This window comes from Lissotriton vulgaris, chromosome 2_1, assembly GCF_964263255.1.
Source record: "Lissotriton vulgaris chromosome 2_1, aLisVul1.2, whole genome shotgun sequence".
Classification (NCBI taxonomy): domain Eukaryota; kingdom Metazoa; phylum Chordata; class Amphibia; order Caudata; family Salamandridae; genus Lissotriton; species Lissotriton vulgaris.
Genome location: NC_141687.1, coordinates 353,375,985 through 353,401,316, shown reverse-complemented (window position 1 = coordinate 353,401,316; position 25,332 = coordinate 353,375,985). Strand labels below are relative to the sequence as shown.

At 44.7% G+C, this 25,332-nt stretch overlaps 1 protein-coding gene across 2 annotated transcripts in view; it reads right to left on the bottom strand.

Moving 5' to 3' along the window:
* Window positions 1-25,332, bottom strand: part of PHF12 (PHD finger protein 12) — a 375,664-nt gene that overhangs the window by 82,975 nt on the left and 267,357 nt on the right. For both annotated transcript variants that reach the window (XM_086955134.1, XM_086955135.1), the window contains exons 9-10: window positions 16,201-16,984; window positions 2,965-3,084 (exon numbers count right to left, since the gene is read on the bottom strand). In XM_086955134.1, the coding sequence (XP_086811260.1) occupies window positions 2,965-3,084; window positions 16,201-16,984 (904 nt within the window). The remainder of the gene's footprint in view (window positions 1-2,964; window positions 3,085-16,200; window positions 16,985-25,332) is intronic.

Below are 25,332 nucleotides of genomic sequence, written 5' to 3'. Positions count from 1 at the left end.
ACTTTGTTCTGCACCAAAACACGCAGCCTGCATAGGAAGTGTGTGTGTATAAAGGGACAGGGCCTCTAAGGGTGGCACAATAAGTGCTGCAGCCCTTATAGGCCTTCCCTGGCCACAGTGCCCTTGGTACCTGTGGAACCATTTACAAGGTACTAGCCTGTGGCCAAAGTGTGGCAATTCGGTTTTGTCTAAATGCAGTTTAAGGGAAAGAACATAGGCCTTGGGCAACAGGATGCCAGCAACCCAGGGCACACTCAGTCAAAGTACATCAGCAGTTTAGCAAATAGTGGGGGCAACCATGCAAAAAAAAAAAAGGGCACTTTCGTACATAGTGGAAGCCATTGGAACCTTAAGGGACAGGGTGCTTTTTAAAGTCTTACAATGCAAGCCTATCAGACTTTATTCCTTACTGTATTTGCATCTAAGGTAGCAGTTAAGCTTCCATAGGAAGAGAGTTTGTTTCACTAACAACTTTGGTGCCGTTGGCCGCATCTTTATGAAACATTCCCAAAAAGTTCATCCAGCTTAGCTGTTTTCTGGAGAGTTTCAGAATGAATTATCAAGCCGGGACCAAGCAAAAGTGCGGGCGGGGGCAACACACATGCTTTTCTCATAGGAAAAAATCAGACAACATAAGAAAAAGGGCTGAACAGAATTACACCAAATTTGGCAGAAAGCTAGATCTTTACATAGAAAGTGTGATTTTTACCATTAGGTGTTATTCTATTCAACAATTTGAGAGGACGTTAGGTAAAAAATGCATAGCTATTTTTTGCCAAGCAACCAATTGGCACAATTAAGTGGTTTGATTGGACGGGCCTGCGGGACCCCACGGGACAGAGCAATGTGATTGGCGCCTGCAACTTGAAGAAAACGTTTGTAGCTGCCATAACAGGACTCGGGGACACTGTCCCTGAGTACTGAAAATGTTCAAAAACATATGGAAGGGGACAGGTTAGGAATACCCTGACCTGAGCCCTTGTTTTGGGGGGGGGGGGGGGAGGGTCCTGGCGTAGCTCCATGTGGTCCCAGGAGATACCTGTGAGAATCCCACAAGACAAAAAAGAAAACCCTTTAAGCAGAAAAAAGAAAATGCTGGCCAACCACTCGCACCCCTTCGCACGGCCAAAGAGAGAGGTGCACAGCAGGGGTTTGGCAGCAGATATATTGCAATACAATATTACTTTAAAACCACCTAAATTTCCAACAATCCTTTTAGGTTATTCACAATTCTTAAAAACCACTGACATTTATCAAGCCATCTATCTGGAAAATTCCATTGACTATCATCAATAGTCAATTGCGATATTATCCCCTCACCAAAAATTATATTTAAATGATCATCTCTGGCATAAACGCACCTTATTTTTTTATCTAATGAGAATGCAGAGTTGATTATAATCTTGGAATTAAGACCTAGTGGGCATAGATTTTGAATTTAAATTACTTACTATATTAAAATACATGCATCTACTCGTATGCGCTCTGATTCAGTCTGCTTCAAGTCTGTGTTACTGTGTGTGTTTAATCTACCTTACGGTGACTTTAATAACTGTTGCAGTTTAATTTCTATGTTTTAAAAAAACTTAACTGTTTTAAAAAGGGGGGCATTTGCATTTATAAATCCAAGAAAACTAATTACAGCTGCGTGCAGAACTTTTTATATTTAGACCTTCCGGGGTTTTGGTGTTCATTTCAATAATGTACTTCGAATCCAATTGTCTAAGCTTTCTTTCCCTGTCACCACCTTGTACATTTGCTGGTACTGCATCCAATATACTGTAAGTCAATTTAGCCACTTAGCCATTGTGGTGTTCCTCGAAGTGTCAGGCTACCGGATATGTCCTATCATGATTTTTGATGGTTTTGCGGTGCTGCAGTACTTTTTTTATGCAATGCTAATATGGTACTCCCTATATATGCTAGATGGCAAGAGCACTTCAGCATGTATATAGCATATTCAGTTTTACAATTATACTGTCCCTTAATATATTTGACACAGGCTGTCAATGATAAGGTGCACTGTGTTGTATTTTTGCTAAGTTGACAAGCTTTACTCATCCGGCACTTCTGGAAGCCCCTTTATGTTCGTGAGCCATGTCCGTTTAATCTCTTTTCTACTTTCAGGGCGACTAGTTACTAGGTCCTGTCTTATGGGTCTGGCTCTTCTGAAGGTGATGCCTGCTCTACATGGGGCTGTTTAGCCCAATATGGGGGTAGTTCTTAATCAAATGCCAATATTTTTTCATAATTGCTCTATTTGCTTGTTCTTGCTTGCTGTAAGTGGATCCACTGGATTATGCTTCTGTTTTTACTCTCTTAAACAAGATCAATTTGCTGGGCCTGGATTTTGCTTGGACTACGTCAGTTTCAATGCATTCATTGGTGTATCCTCTCGCTTTAAAATCTGCCTCAGAGGTCAATGACTGCCGTTTTTCCTCTGATTCCTCACTTCAGTTGTGCTGGATTCTTAAGCATTCCCCATAAGGGATGTTTCTGATTAAATTTTGTGGATGGAAACTTGCAGAGTGTAACACCGTATTCTCCTCTGTCAGTTTTCTGTTCAATTTTGTTAGAAGCCTGCTTCCTTTGATGTAGATCGTAAGATCTAAGAATTTGATCTCATTCGTGCTCAACATGGTAGTAAAATGCAAATTGAGCCTATTGATTTCAATTTTACCAAGAAACATTCTGGCACTCTCTTTTGAGCCCTTCCATACAATAAATAGATCGTCGATAAATCAACTACAAAGTGAAATTATTCTAATGTTTATGACTATCAAATATCCTACGACGCAGCACTAGTACTGTGGAAATAGATATTTTGAATATAATTATTTGGTAGGAAGCAAAGGGAAAGAGGTACAGAGATATTATACAATGGATTTTGCACGTAAAAGATGAAAAAGTACAGGAATAATATGGACCATACTTGGTCATTTAGTAGCAAAGGTGCACACTCACCGCCACTGCCATCCATGTACGATCTCAGAGTGTTGGTGAGGTCTGTCACAGATGCGGAGTTTGACGTAAAGGGAATATTTAAAGCACTTCCAAGTAAGCTGGTGGGGCTGATCTTACCTTCTAGAAAAGAAAAAAAATACCATCAATGGTGCACTTCACTGTTCGCTTTCTAAAATTGTATTCATGATTTTAGCCACTGCCAAGATTTACAAGTGTAACCTCTACTGTCTACAGTAAAATGTGTTGAGACAGCATAGACCTAAAGTAAGTGAAAGAGTTCACATGCCAACACACTTATGCCAACCAGTAACTACCTCCAATAGTGTAAGTCAGACTTGGTACTCCACCCTCATCCCTTGCACAACCTCATGGACATTACTTCAAAGCCATTACTACAGAGCACATTGTGGGAAGGCGGGTCTGAAAGACCTTTCATGGAATCAGTACTCCTAATAATTTATCTGGAGAGACCTCTGCAAGAGAGCCTGTACAAGTGACTAAGCACAGTTCATCTAGAATTCCAATCTCCAAAATGTCTCATAGCAAGAGAGATTAGACTCCTGAAACTGCAAGCTCATGTCTTACAGACAGGGTTAAATTTTTCCATAAAGTGCCACCAGCACTGAAAGGAAGGATGTGCGGGAGCTGTACTATCGCTTACACAGACTCCAGAGGCTTAAAACCTTGCCACAGATGTTTCCATGCACTGATATAGAGATACCACCAGTTGAACCTCTTGTTAGCGTCCTCAGCAAACCTTTATTATCTGGCTAGGAGTATATGACATTTTACGTGCTTGGTTTTGAAAACAAAATTGTTCGCTTTTTTCAAGATTCAAAAACTAAGCTGGAACTCCAGAGTAAAATTTTGTTAAGATCAGCTAAACAGGACACTTACTGCAAATAAATAATGATATATATATATATGTAAAATATTACTTGCCCTCAAGCATCTGCTCGTAGCGTCATGTGCTGTGATTCACATGCTCGCCAAACCCCTGTCATTTAATTTTGGGTTCAGAGGTCTGCAAGTTGTTTTTCTTCAAAAATAGTTTTAAAATCATGGAATGCACTGTCACTACTTCCTTAGTAGGCAATACATCTCAGCACAGACTTCATGTTCGCACAGCTTGTGAGAGTAAATATGGGGTGCCGAATGAATGCAGGTATGGTATGCCATGTGTATTGTGAAACTAAGTTAAAAGTGAAATAGGAGATCTGCAAATAGAGCCAAAAGCAAATGGGAAGGTGGATGGTAGGTGCATTTGAATCTACAGCACTACATACTGAGAACATATGCATACAGAGAAAGTAACATTTTCCATTCATAGCATTTGTTGCTGTAGATACACATGCTCTGGTTAGACTGCAAAAAGGGCTGTCTGTCAAACCATAGCCTGCAGGTAGGCTAAGATATGCACACAATATTATGCTATGCGAATGTGTGCAGTAATGACCAACAAGATGCCTTACATATGTCAGCTATTGGGATATAACCATGGAAGGCCATCGCTGCATCTTTCTTGTGCGTAGTGTGTTGGGGGCAACACCTGGGGCTTTATTGGCTTCATGGTAAGAGGTCTTGATGAACTTGGCTACCCATCCGACAATACCAGCCTTAAAAAAAGGGTGGCCTTAGTGAAGTTTCGCAAAAGCTACCAATAGGAGCTGGGCCTAAAGAAGAGCTTGGTCTTGTTGATGAAAGACATGACAGCGCGTTTGACATCTAGGGTATGAAGGGCTCCCTATGCTAATCTGGCTGCAGAGGTGGTTGAAGTGGAAAGGGAACACCATCATGGAGAGGAAATTTGGATTGGTCTGTGAACCACCCTGTGTCTTTGTGGACAAAATGTAGGATCACACTGAAGTTACATACAGGGGTAAGAGGAACTCTGAGCGATGACCCTCAAGGCCCTCAGAAATGGTTTGATTGCTGGAATACAAAAGAGGGAGGAGTGTTCCCTGTTGTGCATGTTTGTGGCAATTTTAGTTATAAGCAAGAGCAGCCTCTACCCTCGCCCTTATTGTTGTTACCCTTGTAGGCACCTCTGGTGTGCTCCTTGCAAGCCTTCTGATGGGATAACTGCTGTAATCACTGGCAGCAGTGCATGGGATCAGGTGGAGTGGGCTTAGACCTTCCTTTGCAGCTGCTGCCTTAAAAAAAGTGTTTGAAGGGCATTAATTGATTTTGTAATGTCAGTATCCTTCTTAATCTGCTCCAGCATCTCGTAGAACCTGTGGCCCAAATGGGTGCCCCCCATGGAAGGGGAGGTTTAGAAGATGCTGCTGAACCTCTGGCTTAGACCCCGAGATATGGATCAAGGCATGGTGTTTCACAAGGACCCTGGTGTTAAACCCCCTTGAGGCAGTGTCCACGGTGCGCGATGTGAGACGAAGGGTAAGCGGGGCTAAATGACTGCTTGGGTTGTAAAAGTACTGTGGGGATCCTTCTGGTGACTCGGTTAAAGGCAGAGAAGGTGGTTGCATGAGTGTGGCACTGGTGGTGAAAGGTTGGTGGTGTTGGAAGTAGAGCTTAAAAGTGAGGGTTGGAGCCCCAGTCACTATGTTTCTGAATCAGAATCCTACTAGAATGAATGTCTTCTCTTTTGAGGCAGAGTCTCTGTAGGCTTTAGCAGGGGTAGTTTAGCCAAAATCACCCTGGTGAGGGAGTGGATAAAGAAGTGCTTATGCCTCGCATTGAGCTCCTCCTGGAGTCTATTCAAGATTGGCTGCTCTGAATCCTCATAGCTAGTTGTCAAAGGTGGTCTCTGTGTCTACGATGGCTTTGAAGCCGATGAGTGCTCGGGCGCTAGCTTTGATGGAGTCTTCACCTCAGAGTGATGTTGGGGCTTATCAGTGGTGTAAGGGCTCTACACCCTTGCATGGGTCCTTCTTTGGATGCGAGGCCTTCACTTGCTGCCGATCAGAGCCCAAAGGCAGCGGAGGTCCTGTAGGGTCCTAGGTCTTGTGCACGGTGCTCGATGCCCGGTTCAGTCAGGACCGGTGCTCTGCTTCAGCATGAAACATATTGGGAGGTTTGGAGTGGCTGTTTGAGCAGACCATAGCTAAAATGATAATGAAGATCAATAGCCAAGGGCCGCTGATCTTGGAGATAGGTGGAGCCTCCGCTTTCTTTGCGCTGGAGGGGCTGGCCTCTGGGCAGGTGAAGGAGAATGCCCAAAGGGCTGGTGTGGTCACCTTCCTCGGAGCCAAAGGGGGTTTGTTCCCTGAAAATGTCAAGAATGTCAGCGGTGGACTGCATCTTGCGATGAGCACACCGCTTTGTCTTTGGTACTGTGAGGTTTTCTTCAACCGGTAGGAAAGGGAAGCTTGACAAGGTGTTGTCGTGGTCTGGGGAGAGGCAGAGGTTACAAACCTTGTGATGATCTGACCATGGGTACTTTGCAAAGCACCAAAGGCAGTATTGGAAAGGCGTCCGTTCATTTACCCTATGCAGATCTGTATTCTCCAGTGGGTGAATGTCAATGAGAAAGGGCACAAGGGCCTTGGCGTTCAGGGACTCATCAGTATGAGGCTTTCTCCAAGGGTGTTGTCAAAGAAAGAGCAGAAGATGAAGGAACTACAAAAAAGGTGGAGAACACGTTGAGTCTCAGAGATCCTTCGGTACACATCCAAATTAGATAGCGGGGAAAAAAAACAATCCAACATGGAGTCAGTGTCCATGCACATTGCCCACTAAGAGTGGAGTTACAGAGCAGCCATTGATACAAAAGCTGTCTTTGAAGAAAAAAACAAACGTGCAAACGTCCGAGCCCAACTCTAAATAGGAGGAGAATACAGAGCATATGAATCTATAGCAACACATGCTAAATACAGGTTTATCAGCACAAGCAAATCACCACAGCCCAAAACTATTGAAAAGAATGACCATGTTTTTTAGGGCTTTGTTGGCTTGGTCATCACAATTAACAAAAGGTGTAGTTTCTTCCAGTCTGCATCCCTGAAAGCTTCAGTAGTTTTATACCTTAAAAATTTAAATACAAATGAGCTGACCTAATTTCAACTCCAGTGATCTCCATGACAATATGGCTTAATTACATTGAATTATATTCAAAAGTAAAGGCTATGCCCATAAATATTAACTTGATTTAATTGCAAACAGTTTTTAAAAACTAAAAGCTCTTAAAGCACTTCCTGATAGGATGGGTTGAGAAAGTAGGTATGCCTTTTTCCCGCAGCCAGAACCGTTATCTACTGCACTATCCACAGCAGCAAGCACCAAAAAAAGCATGCCCTACAGCACTTCCACACAGGTAGAAGGAATTACAGCTTTTCAGCTACATGACAACTAGCACTTATACACTTTTACAACAATTAACAGCAATGGGAAACTAGGATAGCAAGAGCTTTAAACTTGCTTCCAAACATTAACTCTTTACCGGACTCCTTACACTAAAGGTTGGCATAATGTTAGTTACATCATTCAAACTTCCAGATATTGTCAGACAAGACACTAGCTCAGCAATTCTTAACCTATGGTCAATGGATGCCTGTCGGTCCATAGCATCTACTTAAGTGTTCTGTGACTTGTTAGAACATTAAATAATATTAGATATGAATAAAGTATACATAAAGAAAATATTGTTTTGCAAATGTAAAGGAATTTAAAAACTGGAGGCTAAATGTTAATTTGGTATCAATTGCTAAATTTGTGGAGCAGAACAAATACAACAAACCTAATATAGTATGGATGATGGCAGGAGACAACTGAAGTACTGACAAAAAGAAAGCATGCATTAAGAGCAAAAAAATGCAAAGCTATATGCTAGAGTCAATAGTTAAAAAAAACACAAAACAGAAAAGCTCCAACCTTCTCATACAAATGAAAATTATGATTTTTCTATACTTGTTTATTTGTATGTGAAGTAAATAAAATGTTTAATTGATCCATCGGAGTATACTGGTTTCTGTGTATAATTATGAAGTTCAAATGGTCGACACTGCTTACACAGAGGTCCATGGCTTCCAGTAATGATTCAGTAAGGGTCCACCGTAGTCAAAAGGATTAAAAACCGCTGCACTAGGGGAATCATGTGATTCAGAGAGGAAGAAACTGTGTAATACAATGTAAATACCACATAAAACACAAAATAAATATTTTCCTTCATGAGAACCTGCAAGGGTTTTAAAGAGACCTTTTTCTGTGTGAATTACAAATCGTCAGTCTTGAGAGTGCTTCATAAGTCGTCAGTATCGGACAATCAAAATGTTTCCATTGCAGTGCAATCATTCACAATGTCCAAAGCTGCATAGCTAAGTCTTGTTCAATCTTCCTCTGGGTTACGTATAGTTTAATTAAAAAAACCTTTAAAAACTTTATCAGAACCTTTGCGGACTTGCAGCAGTGCTACTCCCTCCATTCCTCCCAATGTTATAAATATCTACAGCTTAGACATGCCCTCAAGGTGCACATTTCGTCTCCCACCTCCCTCCCTGAATTTAGTCCCCTTGAGGCCCAAGTGATGATGGGGAACCTGGGTGGAGGTGGGGTGTCCCTGATTTATCGCTCCCTCGTGATCCATGGCCCTGCGACCCTAGATCCATTGCGCGCCCACTGGGAGGGTTGGCTGGGCCACTTAGAGGATGCTGACTGGAGGGACGCTCTTATGGCTCCTAAGACCTTGACGACCTCCTCCAAATTGTGTCTAGTCCAGCTCTACTACTTACACATGGCATATCTAACCCCTGCGCGTCTATATAGAGCCCAATTGTAGCCCTGTTCGACCTGCACACAATGCAATCGCTCCCCAGCTGACTTCTATCACATGATCTGGCTATGCCCAGTCGTTGCACCAATCTGGGTAGGTGTGGAACTGGAACTAAAACAGACCCTGGGGTGGATGGTTCCCCATGACACAATAAGTCTTATTCTAGGTGTGTTTGATGGCCAGGATGGCTCAAGCCGATAAGCGCTTCCTTGGGACTGCAGTGGCGGTGGCGAAAAGTGGCATAACGGTACTCTGGCCTCAGGCCAAGCCCCCTACTATACGGAGGTGGAGACATGGAGTGGACTGGCGCGAACTCAAGAGGACCCCTCTTTGAAGCCCAGGGCTGCCCGCAACTGTTCGGAAAGATTTGGGGTAAATGGTTCAATCTACTGTCCTGAGGGGGGTGTGTGTTTTTATAGGAGTCATGGTAACTATATGCACAACTCCTTCCTGAAGAATGATTTACAGGTCTCTGCCATCGTCCTTATGATTGTATATTATTCAGTTCTTTTGCTTGATTTTGCTGCCAAAGTAAATTTGTGGTTCCTTTTAAAATCAATAAGGAAAATTCTACTTACCAGTATGCATCTGTTCTTGGCATGTAGAGCTGCAGAGCTACACACTGTGCAAAGATCGCCACCTAGTGTTGGGCCCGGATGTTTGCAGTTGTTTTTGTCCTGAAAAGTCTTTGGAAGTCATGGGATAGGTGACTCCTCCTTTAGATTACACTGCGCATGGGCATCGGCTACATCCTTAGATTGTTTTTCGCGAGCAGGGAAATTATTGAGTTTTGTAAGAAACAGGAAGGATTCTCATGTAAGCTGTATTTAATTATGATAATACTGGAACAGATAATGGTAGCCGGGGAGGCGGGTGGGCGTATGTAACTCTGCAGATCTACATGCCAAGAACAGATGCATACTGGTGAGTAGCATTTTCTGATCAAGGCATATGAGCTGCAGATTACACACTGTGCATAGATTGTATAGCAGTACCCCTCTTAGCGGCGACCACCCGTATCTGTTGCAGTAGTTCGAAACAGTGTTTTGAGTACAGCCTGGCCCACAGGAGCTTGTTGTTTAGTTTGGCTGGCATAGCTTGGCTGATGAGGATTATGAATCCGAAACCGGTCCTATGATGCTTGTTTCTGGTCCAGGGAAGACATGGATTGGCAGTACGGGTTGGACTGTTCCCATGAGGCACAGGGTCAGACTGATTTGCATATGGCCATGTCTGAACTGGGGTGGCTGAGTGAGCTAAAGAATGGTGATGGATTAAACCCAGATCAGTTGACTGGGGGTGAGTGTTTGATTTGCTCAAACGCTCCGTCCATCATCCCCGTTTGTATCTCTTTGTTCGCCCTAATTTGGCAGGGTATGCTCAGACGTGAGTCCCTTGCTCACTTGGCCACTGGATTCAAGATAGCCTGGCTGATGAGGATTATGAATCCGAAACCGGTCCCAGGATGCTTGTTTCCGGTCCAGGTTAGACATGGCTTGGCAGTACGGTTTGGACTGTTCCCATGAGGCACAGGGTCAGATTGATTTGCATATGGCCATGTCTGAACTGGGGTGGCTGAGTGAGCTAAAGAATGGTGATGAATTAAACCCAGATCAGTTGACTGGGGGTGAGTGTTTGATTTGCTCAATCGCTCCGTTCAGCATCCCCTTTTGTATCGCTTAGTTTGAACAGCTACACAATAGTGTTTTGTGAATGTGTGCGGTGTAGACAATTTAGCTGCTTTGCAGATTACATCTAAGGGAATGTTCCCTAAAAATGCCAATGAAGCCACTATCTTTCGTGTAGAATGGGCTTTAGGAGGGATAGATAATGTTTGTTTAGCTTTGTGGTAGCAAACCTGTATGCATTTGACAATCCACCTAGCCATCCCAGATTTTGATATGGGGTTGCCTTTGTGCCGTGGTGAAAAAGACACAAAAAGTGGTTTAGTTTTACGAAAAGGTTGTGTTCTTTCAATGTAGTAAAGCAATGCTCTTTTGACATCTAAGGTATGAAGAGCTCTTTCTGCGACTGTGGCTGCGAGAAGAATACGGGCAGCTCTACAGATTGATTGAGATGGAAGGGCGAAATGACTTTTGGAAGGAATTTAGGATTGGTTCGGAGAACAACCTTATTATGATGCATTTGCAGGAAAGGTTCTTGAATGGTCAATGCTTGTAGCTCACTAACTTCTCAGAGAAGCAATAGCTACTAGGAAAGCGACTTTCCAAGTTAAGAATTGCAGTTCACATTTATGTAAAGGTTCAAAAGTAGGCCCCATTAACCTTGAGAGAATTTTTTTTACATTCCACACAGGTGATGGTGTTGCTCTGGGAGGAATTATTCTTTTGAGGCCCTCCATAAAAGCCTTTATGGCAGGTACTCTAAAAAGTGATAGATGTTTATTTTGTAGGTATGCTGCAATGGCAGCAAGATGCAGTCTAATAGATGTGTACACTAAGTTACATCTCTGGAGGTGTAGTAAGTATCCTATGATGTAATGAATAGACACATCTAGAGGATTGATGTTATGACAGTATATTACAAAACGTTTCCACTTGGCTGCATAACATGCCCTAGAGGTGGTATGTCTAGTTCTTTAATAACGTTCATACAGTCAGGAGGAAGGTTAAGGCAACCAAACTCTAGGACCTCAGGAGCCAGATCGTTAGGTTGAGCTGAACTGGGTCCGGGTGTCTGATCTCTCCATGCTTCTGGGTTAGGAAGCGTGGAGACCGGCATAGCTTTTGGTGCGGTACCACAGAAAGTTGCAGCAGTGTGGTGTACCACGGTTGTCTGGCCGAAGTTGGAGCAACTAGAAAGAGTCAGGGAATTTTGCTGTAGTTTGCGCACTACTAGTGGAAGCTGTGGTAGAGGTGGAAAAGCTTATGCAAGTTTGCCTGACTTGTTCATCATATCGCATTGCCTTTGGACAGCGGATGTGGATATCTAGCGGCAAAGTTTGGGCATTTTGCGTTTGTGGGTGGCGAAGAGGTCTATCGGAGGTTGTCCCCACATCTGAAAGAAAGGTTGAAGAACTTGTGGATGAAGTTCCCACTCGTGGATCTGTTGCGTCTGACGGCTTAACAGATCTGCTAAGTTGTTTTGTACTACTCTCCTAGAACATGCTGGTCTAAGAGGAAGATGTTTAGAGGTACATCCCATCTCCATATCTGCTGCGCTAACTGAGAGAGCTGCAAAGAGTGTGTCCCTCCTAGTTTGTTTATGTAGTACATGGCTGTCATGTCTGTGCGGACTAAGACAGCTTTGCCAAATATCCGCTTTAGGAATGCTTTTAGGGCTAGAAATATGGCTAGTAACTTCAGGTGGTTGATGTGGAGTAACTTTTGTATCGGTGTCCACCTGCCATGCATGGTGTGATGCAGTAGGTGAGCTCCCCAGCCGGAGAGCGATGCGTCCGCTATCATGACTATTTGAGGAACTGGCTCTAGGAAGTGTCGGCCCTTGGAAAGGTTTTTGGTGCTCCACCATTGCAGAGAGCGGAGAGTCCGACCGTCTATCAACACTACATCTGTTAATTGACCTTGAGCCTGGTTCCATTGTTGTGCTAAGCACTCTTGAAGAGGACGCATCTGTAGTCTTGCATGAGGCACTATGAATATGCAAGAGGCTATCATTCCTATGAGTTGCATGAACACCCGAGCTGGAAGAGAGTGTTGCGGTTGGAATTTTATTAGAAGAGCTTGCATATTTGTTATCCTGGCAGGAGAGGGATAAGCTAGCACTGTTGAGGTGGTTATTGTGGCACCAAGATATTATTGTACGTGGGACGGTTGCAGATGAGACTTGGTGTGGTTTACTGTGAACCCCAAGTCGCGGAGTAATTGGATGGTAGTGTGAGTGTGTTGCACACACTGACTGTATGAGCTGGGTTTTATGAGCCAGTCGTCGAGATATGGGAAGACGTGAATGTGCTGTCTTCTTAAGTGTGCTGCTACTACTGCTATGCACTTTGTAAACACTCTTGGTGCTGTTGTGACTCCGAATGGGAGTACCTTGAATTGATCGTGCTGACCGTCTAGTACAAATCTGAGATACTTTCTGTGAGCTGCGTGAATGGGAATGTGGAAATAGGCGTCCTTGAGATCTATAGTGGCAAGGAAGTAGTTTTGTAAAAGGAGCGGAAGGACCTGCTGTAGTGTGACCATATGGAAGTGGTCTGATTGTATGTACAGGTTTAGTGGTCTGAGGTCTAGAATAGGCCTTAGAGAGCTGTCCGCTTTTGGGATAAGAAAGTACAGGGAGTAAACTCCCTTGTTTTGTTGATGTGTTGGAACTAGTTCTATTGCGCTTTTTCGCAGGAGTGATATTACCTCCTGCCTTAGCAGAAGCAAATGTTCTTGTGACATTGGGCGCTGTTTTGGTGGTATGTTTGGGGGGGTAGATGTTAGATCTTGACAGTAATCTGAGTGAATTATTTGTCGCACCCATCTGTCTGATGTGATGTTGGTCCAGACCGGAAGGAATTGTTGTAGTCTTCCCCCAACTGGAGTGGAATGTGGTGGGGGAAGTCATTGGGCAGGGGTGGAGGCAGAGCGGGAGTTGTTAGTTTTGCCTCTGCCTTTGTTGTTGTTACCCCTGTAACCCCCTCTTTGGTAGCCCCTACTGTAGGTGGATTGGGTAGGGGCTTTGTAAGAAGTAGAGGGACTATCTGAGGGAGGAGTAGCCTCTGGTGGTGCTTCTGTAGGATGAGTGGAAAAAAAAGGAGCGTCTGGGAGCTTGCGACTGCAAGACTACCATAGATTTAGCTGTGTCCGTATCCTTTCATTTTTTCAAGGGATACGTCCACATTAGGTCCAAATAAGTGTTGCTCATCAAAGGGTTGATTGAGGATGGCACTTTGTACTTCAGGTTTGAAACCTGAAATGCGTAGCCAGGCATGCCTACGCAAAAGGATACTTGTATTAATCGCCCTTGAAGCAGTATCTGCTGCATCTAGGGCACAACGAATAGAGGTACTGGTGATGGTTTTACCCTCTTGTACAAGTTCATTGGCCCTATTTTTGTACTTGTCTGGAAGTTGCTGCATTATGGATTCTAACTCATCATAATGTGCCCTGTCGTATCTTTTTAGTAGTGCCTGAGTATTGGCAATACACAATATGTTTGCTGCCTGTGACACTGTTCTTTTGCCCGAGGTGTCAATGTGCTTAGACTCTATCTGGTGGGGGAGCCTCGCCTGATGTTTGGGAATTGGCTCTTTTGCGTGCGTTGGAGACTACAAGGGAGTCTAATGGTGCAGACCCTTTAATGTAGGCTGGATCTGAGGGTGCAGCCTTATACTTCTTCTGAATTCGGGGTTGATGATTTGAGCGCTAACTGGATCTTTAAAGACCTCTGGCGCATGCTTAGTGACCCCTTTAAGCAGGGGTAAAATGGAGGTGGACCTTTGTGTGGTGTCAAAGGTATCCATAAGGAACTTTTCCTCTACTGGGTCAGTATGTAGGTCAACCCCATGGTATTGGGCAGCCATATGGACAAGTTGGTTAAATCCCATAGTGTTCTCTGGTGGGGAAGGCCTGGAGGGGTATATGTCATCTTGTGGCATGTTAGAGACGCTGGGGTGCTTTAATCATCCCAAGGGTCAGGTGAGCCAGGAGGACTAGGATTATCTACTGGCTCATTATCTGCACCACCCCCTGTGTCATCAGAGGTGCCATCCCGGTCATCATCTTCTAATGGAGTAGGAGATGGTGTAAGGAAGTGATGTGGCAGGGGAGGAGATGGTGGTGGAGGAGGAGAAGCAGAAGGTATCCTTAGAGGAGAGGTTGTAATGTCCTTCTTAGGATGAGGAGCTTTTGCAGGGGTTTCTAATTGTCATTTTTTAGAACTAAGAGTCAATTGACCAGTTTTGGGATCTTTTACAAGAGTCTTGTGTAGGATTTGGATGAAATGGTTCCTCTGTGGGAGGTAGATCCTTCGGTGCCGAGGTCTTTGGTTCCGTAAGCTTTCAGCACCGAACCGGTAGCATCTTTCGCCTTTGAAACATGTTCTTTTGCAGTGTCTTTGGCCAGTGGAATGTGTGGTTTTTTCGGTTCCTGGGCATGGTAGTCTGCTCCTTTCAGTGGCAATTCTTTGCTCGGCTCCGAGTGTGGGTTTGGTGCCGAAGAGCCAGTGCCAGTCTTCGGCGCAGAGTGCTTAGATGTGGAAGCAGCTGGCGTGAAGGAGGAAGAAGACGGCTTATTTTTCGGTGCCGGTGGGTGTGTGCCGGCACCGGGGGTAGGCTGACTCGAGCCCGAGTTGCCTAAAGGTTTTTTAGGCTTCTTTGCCGAGCCCGAAGACGGGGCATGGGAATCAGTCTCTCGGTGTGCACCCAGGACCGAAGGTGTGACCGAAGCCTTTTTGGAGGGTGTGGAGGTCGACGTGTGTACTTACGACCCGCTGTGCCAGAGTGATGTCCTAGACGAGTGGTCGGCCTCGGAGTTGCTGTCGACGCCATGTTCTTGCTCCTGTTCTAGCACGTCGACGCCCTCTTGGAAGATGTTGTGTGGGATCGAAGATGACGAGCGAGCCATTGTTCTTCGAGATAGTCGGTCCCGAATCTTCTTCTTGGAGCGGAAGGAAGCACAAGCGGAACAGTCTCTGGCCTCGTGCTCCGGTGAGAGGCAAAGGTTGCACACCTCATGGAGATCGGTGTGGGGAAACTTCGGCCCACATTGAGGACACTTCTTAAATGGCATCCTATCCATGAGGCAGAAGATAAGGCCCAGGTAGGCCAGAAGGCCTTTGTCGACGACCGGAATCGAAGACTTTAAAGTTGTGAAGAGTTGCGTCGATTGGAAACGCGTTCGAGACAATACCGTCGAAAATGGTGAGGATTGCACGCGGAAGGAGAATCAGTTCCAAATTGGAGCGCAGGAAATACATTTGAGCCAGATGGTGGAAAAAAACAATCTAAGGATGGAGCCGATGCCCATGCGCAGTGTAATCCAAAGGAGGAGTCATCTATCTCATGACTTCCTAAGACTTTTCAGGACAAAAACAACTGCAAACATCTGGGCCCAACACTAGATGGCGATCTATGCACAGTGTGTAATCTGCAGCTCATATGCCTCGAACACTTGATTATCAAAAAAACCCAAAAAACTTTAACAGAAGATTATCATACCGATTTTGGTGTGCACATGAAGGATGTAGATTGTTTTAAGCTATGACTAAGCTGAATGCTAGTCTCTGACCCACTGATTAATTGAAATTCCCCAAAAATAATAAGGAAAACTGTCCCTGGTTAATAATTATTAAGAGGCACCTAGGCCTTCTAATGACTTCACCTCACCTATTAGTCTTAAACACCAGACAAAATCATTCGGTGGCACGTAGCGCTCCACAAATGTTAACTTAATACACCTCCATTACCAAGGTTCTAGTCAGAGACTTCAGTATGGACAGCTCCAGAATCATTTTGGACATGGTCTCATATTGCACATCTTAAGTTGTGTTTACACCTCATGGGACCCATTGCGAGGCTGTGAAACTTTCAAGCTCACCTGTTGGTGGTGCTGGTATACAAAGACGCTGTGCTGTAGCTGCAGTGTGCAGGTGACCTTCAGCTGAGGCTTGAGGGGGAGTAAGTGCCCTAGTTCCTGACAAGGGGGATCCATGAGACCTTGAATCGAGTACACACAAAGGGGGTCCTAGCTGAGTCTGGGCATTCTTCCTTTGCAAAGTGCTGGTGGTCTCAAGACTGGCACAAAAGCTTGGGGTGGTAGGAGAGGGCTGGTTCGTTACTGGTACAGAATGCCTTTGTGAACATGAAGAACCACAAACCCCCTCGGTTTTTATCACAGTTGCCTGGATGTGATTGGGTAGTCCGCTTGCTACTGGTGGTGTGGTGGGCCTAGACCACGTCTGCCGGTGGGAGAGAACAGATACAGCAGTACTTGGTCCAGAGAGCCTCTGTGGGTCAGTCAGTGAGGCAATGGGTTCAGGGGAAACCCTGTATGAATGAGGTCCATTCACTTTCACCTCCGAGGCTGTGGGTCCATTGGAAGTTCCACATGAAGATCGCCTCTGCTTGTCCAAAAAACAATGTTCGTCTTCTGTCACGATCTGCTGCGTGAAATTCTGCCCAGGGAGCCCAGAGACATACGTGGAGCAGGGGATGGAGGCCTTCTTGTGAGCTGCCTGGTGTAGATTGTGGATGGCACAGTCAGGTGTGACTTCGGGCTTGATGTCCGGCATGTCAGTCATATCGGAGTGCCAGTGAAGCGGCATCTGCTTGGACAAGTGTTTGAGGATACTGCACTGGAGCGCCACAACGCTTCGGAGCCACTGAAGGCAAAAGAGAAACAAATTATTACAGAAAGTTTACATGTTAAACAATGTGACGTGGAAAACTAGAAGATTTATACACTTTCATAGGACTGAAAACGCTGAACTTTACTGCGACACACTAACTGCTTTAGGTTATATACTGCTGCAGCCCTGTAGTTGCGTACACACCATCAATCTATAGGGAGTCAGATTTTATTGGGAAGGAGGGGAGAGGAAGCCAGGAAGTTGGAATGGGAAGCTAGAAGGAGATGGGAAAGCTAGAAAGGAGCAACATACAATAGATGCTGGTCCTAAGATTATTTTTCTATACACACTGAACAGTTTAACTATGCCCTTGTTTATCACTTGTCTTTCAGCCAACCATCAAATGTTTGGGTCAAAACCCTACTTGAAATTCAAATTCTCAAGAACCCTTGCTGTCCTTACAAGCTTTATTCATGCCGGGTTATGCAGCTTCTTAGTGAATTAACATCTCTAGTAAAACATCATGGTAAAGTTGGTGCCTTTGAGATTTAGAAATAGTGATCCAATGAACTATAGCTCCAGTTTATTTATTTCTGGTGTATTATACAGAATCATAATTCACAAACATGAAGTGTTTGCAGGAAATTCAACAGATGGTTGTCTTCTGACCCCACTACAAAAAAAACAGTGGGGTGGTGGGGAAAGAAGGGCAAACACTTCTCCGGGTAGGGGACCTTGGACTTGTAAGGGTCTACTACTAATGCTGAATTGTTTACACATTCGGATGAGATTTTATTTTGGCTGCTGAATCCTGGTCTCTTGTTCCATGCACAATGTTAAGAGGACAAACTAAAGAAAACTTAGGTGCAATACTTTTTATATGATCTTTTCAGGAGTATTTTTAAGTGAAAGCTTTTTTAATCGATCCCTCTGGACCATTCACGATTTTTTATATTTTAGACTTTTTGCCAAGCTTAAGTCATGTTTGCACTTTTGACAATTCATATTCACTTTCCAAACTTACAGGGGAGGTAACACAGCAAAACACGTTGGTACTTTTGCAGCATTACAACAATTTTCACGCCATTCACAAATACAGAGATAAAACAGATATTATTGCATAAACACTTTATATTATTTCTCACTAGTTCTTCTAGTTAACATTGGCTGAGTGTACACGTATATAGGAGGCTCCTTACACAGAATCAGTGCTCCAAGCTCCCCCAAAGAAGCCAGTAGATCGAAAGGCAAAAATTATAAAGATTATTTTCTTAGACGCTACCAATTCTATGCAAGTGAACAATAAACATTATATCAAAGTTACTTTTGATATCCTTCTAAACTTTGAAGATTAACTCCCTAATAAGATCCCTCCCCGCGCCTTGCTTTCAGCATTGTCAAACCTCCTCTTGGCCATTAATGTTCAGTCTCTGCCATCCATACTGACAGAAACACACCACCCATCCCCACCCAGTTTAACCACAGCAAAACACAGTCAAACTTCTACTAAAAGCAGGTATCCTAAACAAAGACAAGAGTTATCTGTTTTGGAGATAAGCTGCTATTGCAGTAAATTACAAATTGTTTCCACTTTGCGGAATAACATTCTGGTGGTAGGACGTCTAGCCTCTTTAATGATGTTCATGCAGTCTGGCGGGAGGTTGAGGAAGCTAAACTAAGATTTCAGGTGCAAGATGGCAATTACCTTACTGGATACCTTGTCTTACCCACTAGTCTGTTGTGATTGAATTCCAGACAGGTAGGAACTGTGAGGCGCCCCCCAACAAGAGTGGGATGAGCAGGGGTGGGGAGGGAAGTCACTGCTTGGTGGTAGGGGAGTTGTGGGTATTGATACCACAACCTATCCCCTTACCGCCGTTGTTGCCTCTGTACCCTCCACAAAAGTATGCTCTGGAGGAAGTAGTTTGATTGGGGCTTTTATAGGAAGAAGAGGGATGCTCTGAGCCAATAGTTTTGGAGCCATCCCTGTAAAAGGTGCGACAAAATGAACTCTAGGGGAAGGTAATTGCAAGGCCCCCATGGACTTGGCAGTGTCCGTATTTTTTTTCATCTTCTCTAAAGATGTATCAACTGTGGGCCCAAAACGATGCTCTTGGTCAAAAGACTGATTAAGAATAGCGTATTGCACTTCCTGCTTGAATCCAGAGATTCAGAGTCAAGCGTGCCTGCGTAGCAAAATGCTAGTATTAATAGCACAAGATCCCGTATCAGCAACATTGAGAACACATTTGATAGATGTATTTGTTATTAATTTTCCCTCCTTTTTAAGGTCATTAGCTTTGTCTTTATATTGGTCAGGATGATGTTGCATAAGCTTTTCAAACTCATCATAGTGAGCTCTATCATATCTGCCCAACAAAGCTTGGGCATTGGCAATCCGCCAATGATTTGCAGCCTGTGACGCAATATGTTTTCCAGATGCGTCTAGGAGTTTGGATTTCTTATCAGGAGGAGGGTTGTCGCCTATGCTTTGTAAATTTACCCTCTTGTGTGCATTAGACACCGCAGGAGAATCTAAAGGGACTGGGCCTTTAATGTACACTGGGTCATTGGGAGATGCCTTATATTTTTTTCCCACCTTGGTGTTAAGAATACTGGCTCTGATGGAGTCCTTAAAAACTTCTGGTGCATATTTAAGCATGCCTTTTAACATTGGCAGGGTGTGTATGGACTTTGGCGAGTGGGGAAATGTTTAAAATTAAGTCTTCCTCTACGGGATCAGAGTGTAATTGTACCCCGTGGTATTGAGCAGCCCTATTAATTAGTTGTGCAAACCCAATATAGTAATCTAGTGGTGATGGCCTAGAGGATTAGGGGTCCGGGTCATTGTGTGGGTCGGGATCTGTGTTGTAATCATCCCATGGATCTGTATTGTGTGGGATGGTATGCGTGTCATCATCCCCATCTGGATCTCCGTCCCCACCCCCCCATCAGAATAATCATATTCATCATCCTGTGGTTGAGGTGAAAATGTATGTTGTGGGGAGTGTGCTGGAGAAATTAGCAGATTTGGATCAGCTGGAGAAGGAGAGGGAGGTGGAGAGTATTAAGTGCCTAGCTGCTTTCATTTCATGGTTATGTCAGAGTCTTCTGTAGTGTCCAGGGTTTTCTTTTTAGGAGGCTTGGCGAAATCTTTACCAGTTTCTGGGTCAATGCAGAGAGTTTTTTGCTTTGGATCCGAAAAATCTGGTACAGGCTGTTGTGTGGGTACAATGTCCTTTTTCGGTGCCGAAGACTTAGGGTCAGAATGTTCTTTAGACCGTGTCTCTGAAGCTTTCCGTGTGGTCTTAGACTCCTTAGCTTTCGGTATAGGAGTTTGTGGCTCCGAGACACTTTTCGGCCCCGAAGATTTTTTTCGGCTCGAATGCTTGTCCTTTGTTTGTTTCGACGCTGAGGGCTCCTCGGCGCCGACGAAGAAGGGCGTGGCACATCTTTAGTTTTGGACTTCAGTGTCAAAGGTGATTTTTCGGAACCAGAACGTGGTTGGCTTGAGCCAGAAGGATTTTCTTCTGGTTTCATAACTGGGCCAGAGGGCAGAGCTTCTGAAATGTGTTGCCGGTGTTGACCTGTGCCCGAGGGCGAAGGTGTTACCGGAGCCTTAGGTTTGGTTTTGGTTGGGAGAGGGGTCTCGGTACTCACGGACCGCTGAGCCGGGGTGACTGACTCGTCTTTGACTTCTGAGTCGTCGGCCTGGAGACAGCGATGTTTCCTTCATCGGCTTGTTGCTCCAGCTGGAGATTGGGATCTGCTCCGAAGAGGTCTGGAATCAAGCTGCTTCCGTGAGACATTTTGTGACATCGAGCCCGACGGTCATGGATGATTTTCTTCGACCTGAAAGGTGCACATGCCTTGCAGTTCTGGTCTTCGTGCTCCTGGGAGAGACAGAGATTACAAACCTCGTGTAAATCCGTGTGTGGGAACTTAGCACCACACCCGGGCATTTTTTTAAAGGAGTCCTTTCCATTGACTGCTGGTGTGGTCGGCGCAGATAGGCCCAACGGCCCGCGTCGAAGATCTAGGTCGAGGAGCTTATTTTTGAAGATGCGCGTCGAAAGAGGAACGCGATTGAGACAGTACCGTCGAGTAGAGAGGGATTGCGCATTGAAGGGGGTTTGAAAACGACACCGACCCATAGTGCAGCAAATCACATCCGAACACAATGACTGAAAAAAAAAAACAATCTAGAGATGGAGTTGATGCCCATTCGCACTATCACCCTAAGGAGGAGTCACCCATCTTGTGACGACAAAGACTTCTTCGAAAACAAAAACAAAGTGCAAACATCCGAGCCCAACCCCAGATGGCGATTTATGCACAAGTATATGATCTACAGCTCATATGCCTCGAACATATAATCAAAGAGGCAGCTCCTGCATATCACTCTATTCATCTCAGTAAAAACTAGAGAGGAGAAAGTGGCCTGCAGAATAAAATATGTTTTCAGGGCTTTTCTAATAGCCAAATAAGAGTAGATACCTTTGGGGTGCACCGGAAGATTATTCCACAGCTGGGGGCAGAGACATAGAAGAGAGTAGTCTCCCATTGAAACAGTTTGTTGGGCCAAAAATGTCCAGTGCATGATGACAGGCGTGCACCTCTGCCCTGAGGGCCCCAGCTGAAGGATATCTGGACCCCATGTAATGATTTTTGATCATGGGCGAAAACGGATCAAGCATGTGCGCCATGAGCTAGGCATGATTCACAGCAATAAGGTCTGGTTAGAGCGGGAGGACCAGACGCTACCCTCATGATGGTAGAGGGCCACTGCCCATACCTGGAGTAAATTGACATGAGTGGTGGTGGCGGCAACATACCCGTTTAGAGTTTAGTAGTAATCAGTAGTGTGCACAGGCATTTTTACCTATGTCACTGGAGTGGGACCACCTGATTCACTCATTTAAAGTTCCATGACTATGTACTTACCTTATCCTTGGCCTGCATGGCTTGTGTGATACGTGCATGTGCCTGCTGGGATGTATGTGCTTGTGTATGGTACATAACATGAGGCCTGTGGGCTCAATTTTGGAAGCTAAACGACTAAAAAGGCTTGTGGAGGGAAGGATGACAACCCACAAGCAGGAGATGTGAAATACTGACGTACCCGAGGGCTGTGGTGGGAACACTCCGATCGAAGGAAAGAGGAGCAGAGCTTACTCTGTGCAAACCAAATGTGTCTTTGATTACAGGAAGAGTTACTGGTCAGTGGGACCTGGGCTCATTGCCAGGGAGATTATGGGACTGATCAAGCTGGCACTGCGGTCCATGGAATCTTGATAGAGAGAAAGTCTGAGGCCTATGAACCGTTATGCGGCATAATGCAGTGGACGTTGCCAGCCCCGGTTATTCTCTTGGCCTGTGTTGAAGGTCAATCTGATTTAAGCACAGACTGCCCCTTTGGTAAATGGCTGTGGGGAGGAGAAAACACTTCAAAGGAACTGGCGCCTACAAACCAAATTTAAACTCCTGAACTTACAGTATTGCTGACGGAACGGACAGGCCAGGGAAGAAAGCCCAAGGAGTCTGTCATAGCGGTTAGCTTTAAACTGCTCCAAAGCTGAATTTGACTCATCTCCAAAGAGCCTTGAGTCTTCAAAATCCATAATGTATTCCTACACGTCCTCAGAGGTTTAAAATGTGGTGCGCATCCTGATGTGATAACTAATAACCACATTTTTGCCTATCGCACAGCTCACACAATTCAACATGCCTAGTATGGCTAGGTCCGGATTGTGGCTTTCTCTTTGTGCGAAGGTATTGAGAAACTCCTCAAGGAAGGTAGGCAAGGCCTAGCTCACCATATCAAAGATTGTGTGATATCCCAACAGGCAGACCGCATTCAAAGATTGCAATGCTAAGATAGCAACGGAGAAAACCTTGTCAGGTTTATCAATAAGCTTTGATTCTCTATCAGGAAGAGCAGTAGGGAAGGCAGTTGGATTAACTTTGCTGGCAGAAGCCTGCACTAAGAGACTTTCCAGTGTTGGGTAGTAAGTCAAGAAGTCTGGGTCACCAGGAGGCAAGACTATGTGTCTAAAGAAGGGGCACCTTACTCGTGGTTCCAAGTAAGGCTTCACCCATGCTGCAGTTCAAGTGTCTGTTATGACTTATTGGAAAGTAGCAAAGGCTCTGAAGTCGAAGGGCCAGGTTACAAAATGTCTGTAAGCAGATTAACCATAGTTTCCACAGGTGGAAACTACAAGTGCAACACAGCTGCTGCCCTATTACTACCGCAAAGGAGGAGCATTCCTGTGTAGGAACCCGAATAAGGAGTCAAATCCCATCTCTGGTGAGGTATCAAGAGCACTCGCATTTTGGAGGTCTAAATACAGTACACCATCAGCATACTGAGGGACAGCAAATAGTCTAGTCTACCCCCGCTGTATCATCACTTGTCATGTGGAACATTTTGCAGGTCCTCTTTGGCATCTTAGCCAAATAGCATCAAGGGATTAAGAGCATTGGTGCAGGGTGATAGGCACTGAAGGGGAGCCTTCTAAATCCACTGGCTGTGCCTTAATATTCTCGTATTGATACACTGATTGATCTCTAACTGAACTCTGCTCTGGAGCAGAGACTGGCATATGATTCAGAAACAGAGCCAGTTCAATAGGAAATAGTCTGGATTTTGGTAAGGGAGGGAAGGCATAGCCCTGCACCAGCATTAGTCTGGGTAAAGGCCTCAAGGGTCAGTTGGTGTTGGAGAAGGTGCCAACAACAGAAATTCAACTACAGCTGGCCCCAAAGGTTCTCTGGGGGATCCAGAATCGTCTAAAGAATTATCCTTGAAGTCTGCTACCTGCTGTTGAGTCTTGGAAGACCCGGGATATTAGAGGTGAATGACTTTAGTCGTGGAATGGGGTCAGAACTGCACAGATGGTTTGAAGTTGAGAATTTCAATTGCTGACTGTGTGATTTCTCACTTGAGCAGAAGGAAGTCATGCCTGGACTTCTTGTGTTTGGGTAGCGATTGGTCTTCGACTTACCCAAGAGCAGAGACCAGGACTTTGAGTCGGAACTGGACCACGACTTTGAACAGGACGCATTTCTTGACACAGAGACTACCAGCTTTGCCCTCCGCTCTATAACAGCCTTCGGATACATCAAGGAGCATTTTTCGCATGACTCAATTATTTTTGGATCCAAGACCTAAAGGACAAACGTTATGCAAATCTGTGACTAACATCTGCTTCCTGCAGTTAAGGCACATCTTGAGACCTGTAGTCTTTGAGGAAACATTCCTAGCACACTGTCACTGAAAGAACGGTTTTAGAAGGCAATAAAGAACAAACAGAGTTTGGGAGCAGAGCTCTGGGTCTATGAAAAGCACCTACCTACAGCTCTGCATTGTCACTTCAAGAGGCAGGACAAAGCCCAAAGAGTCCTATGGTGCTACCTATGAGCAATTGTTGGAAAGGTTTCTGGATATAGTCAGGCACTTGAATGGAGGATGGAAGATGAAAGTGGTGCATGGGGGTTGAGGGGTGTTCAAAAGATTAGGAATCTGCCGTTGGAATGAAAGTATTCATCAGAAATAATCATAGGGGGAAGCAGGCAGAAGAAATGGTTTACCTGCATCTTCAGGCAGGAATCGTTATCCAGAATATCTCCGTGTAATTGGACTATCTGTTGGAGATGGAGCATCCCCAGGGACCCAAGTCACAGGCACCTTTGCTAGCAGGCTTTGCAATTCCTAGCAGCAGGACTTCTGTTTTCTTTGCACCTAATCTAAGGATGTTTTGTTATATCCAGGAAAGTACAACACAAATGACCAGAGTGGCAGAGGATTTCGGAGCCTGATGATCTGGGCAAAATAATTAGTTTCCTATCACCATAGGCAACTGCTATACATCTGTAAAATGCAACTAGTTTGGCCCAATTGGGAAGACAAGCATTAAACAGTGTTGCAGAAAGAGGATCCTACGCATAGGATTGTATTAGAAGTAAAGCATAGTAGTCAAAAATTCACCCACTGTCCCGAGATACCCATGTCCTTCAGGCAAGTTATAAATATATCATGGTACAGTGGCATATGCCGGCAAAAGATGTATAAGGATAACGGCAGTTGAGCTAATGCCAAAGCCGTTTCTGTTCCTCGGCAAAATCCAAACTGCCATGGATCCAAACAGTATCTTTCAAACACCAAAATAGTTGTTCTACTACACTACACTGTTAATTTCCCATTCGCAGTCAATAATCTGACAGGCTTGTAATCCTCTGCCACGGTTCATCCAGTTTTACTTTTTGAAGACCAGAGTGACAACTCCAGTTTTGCAACAACATTCAAAACATAGAGACATATTCACTATGTTGACGAGAGTTGGTGCCAGTGCTGACCCACCTGACTGAAGTAAGGAGACTGG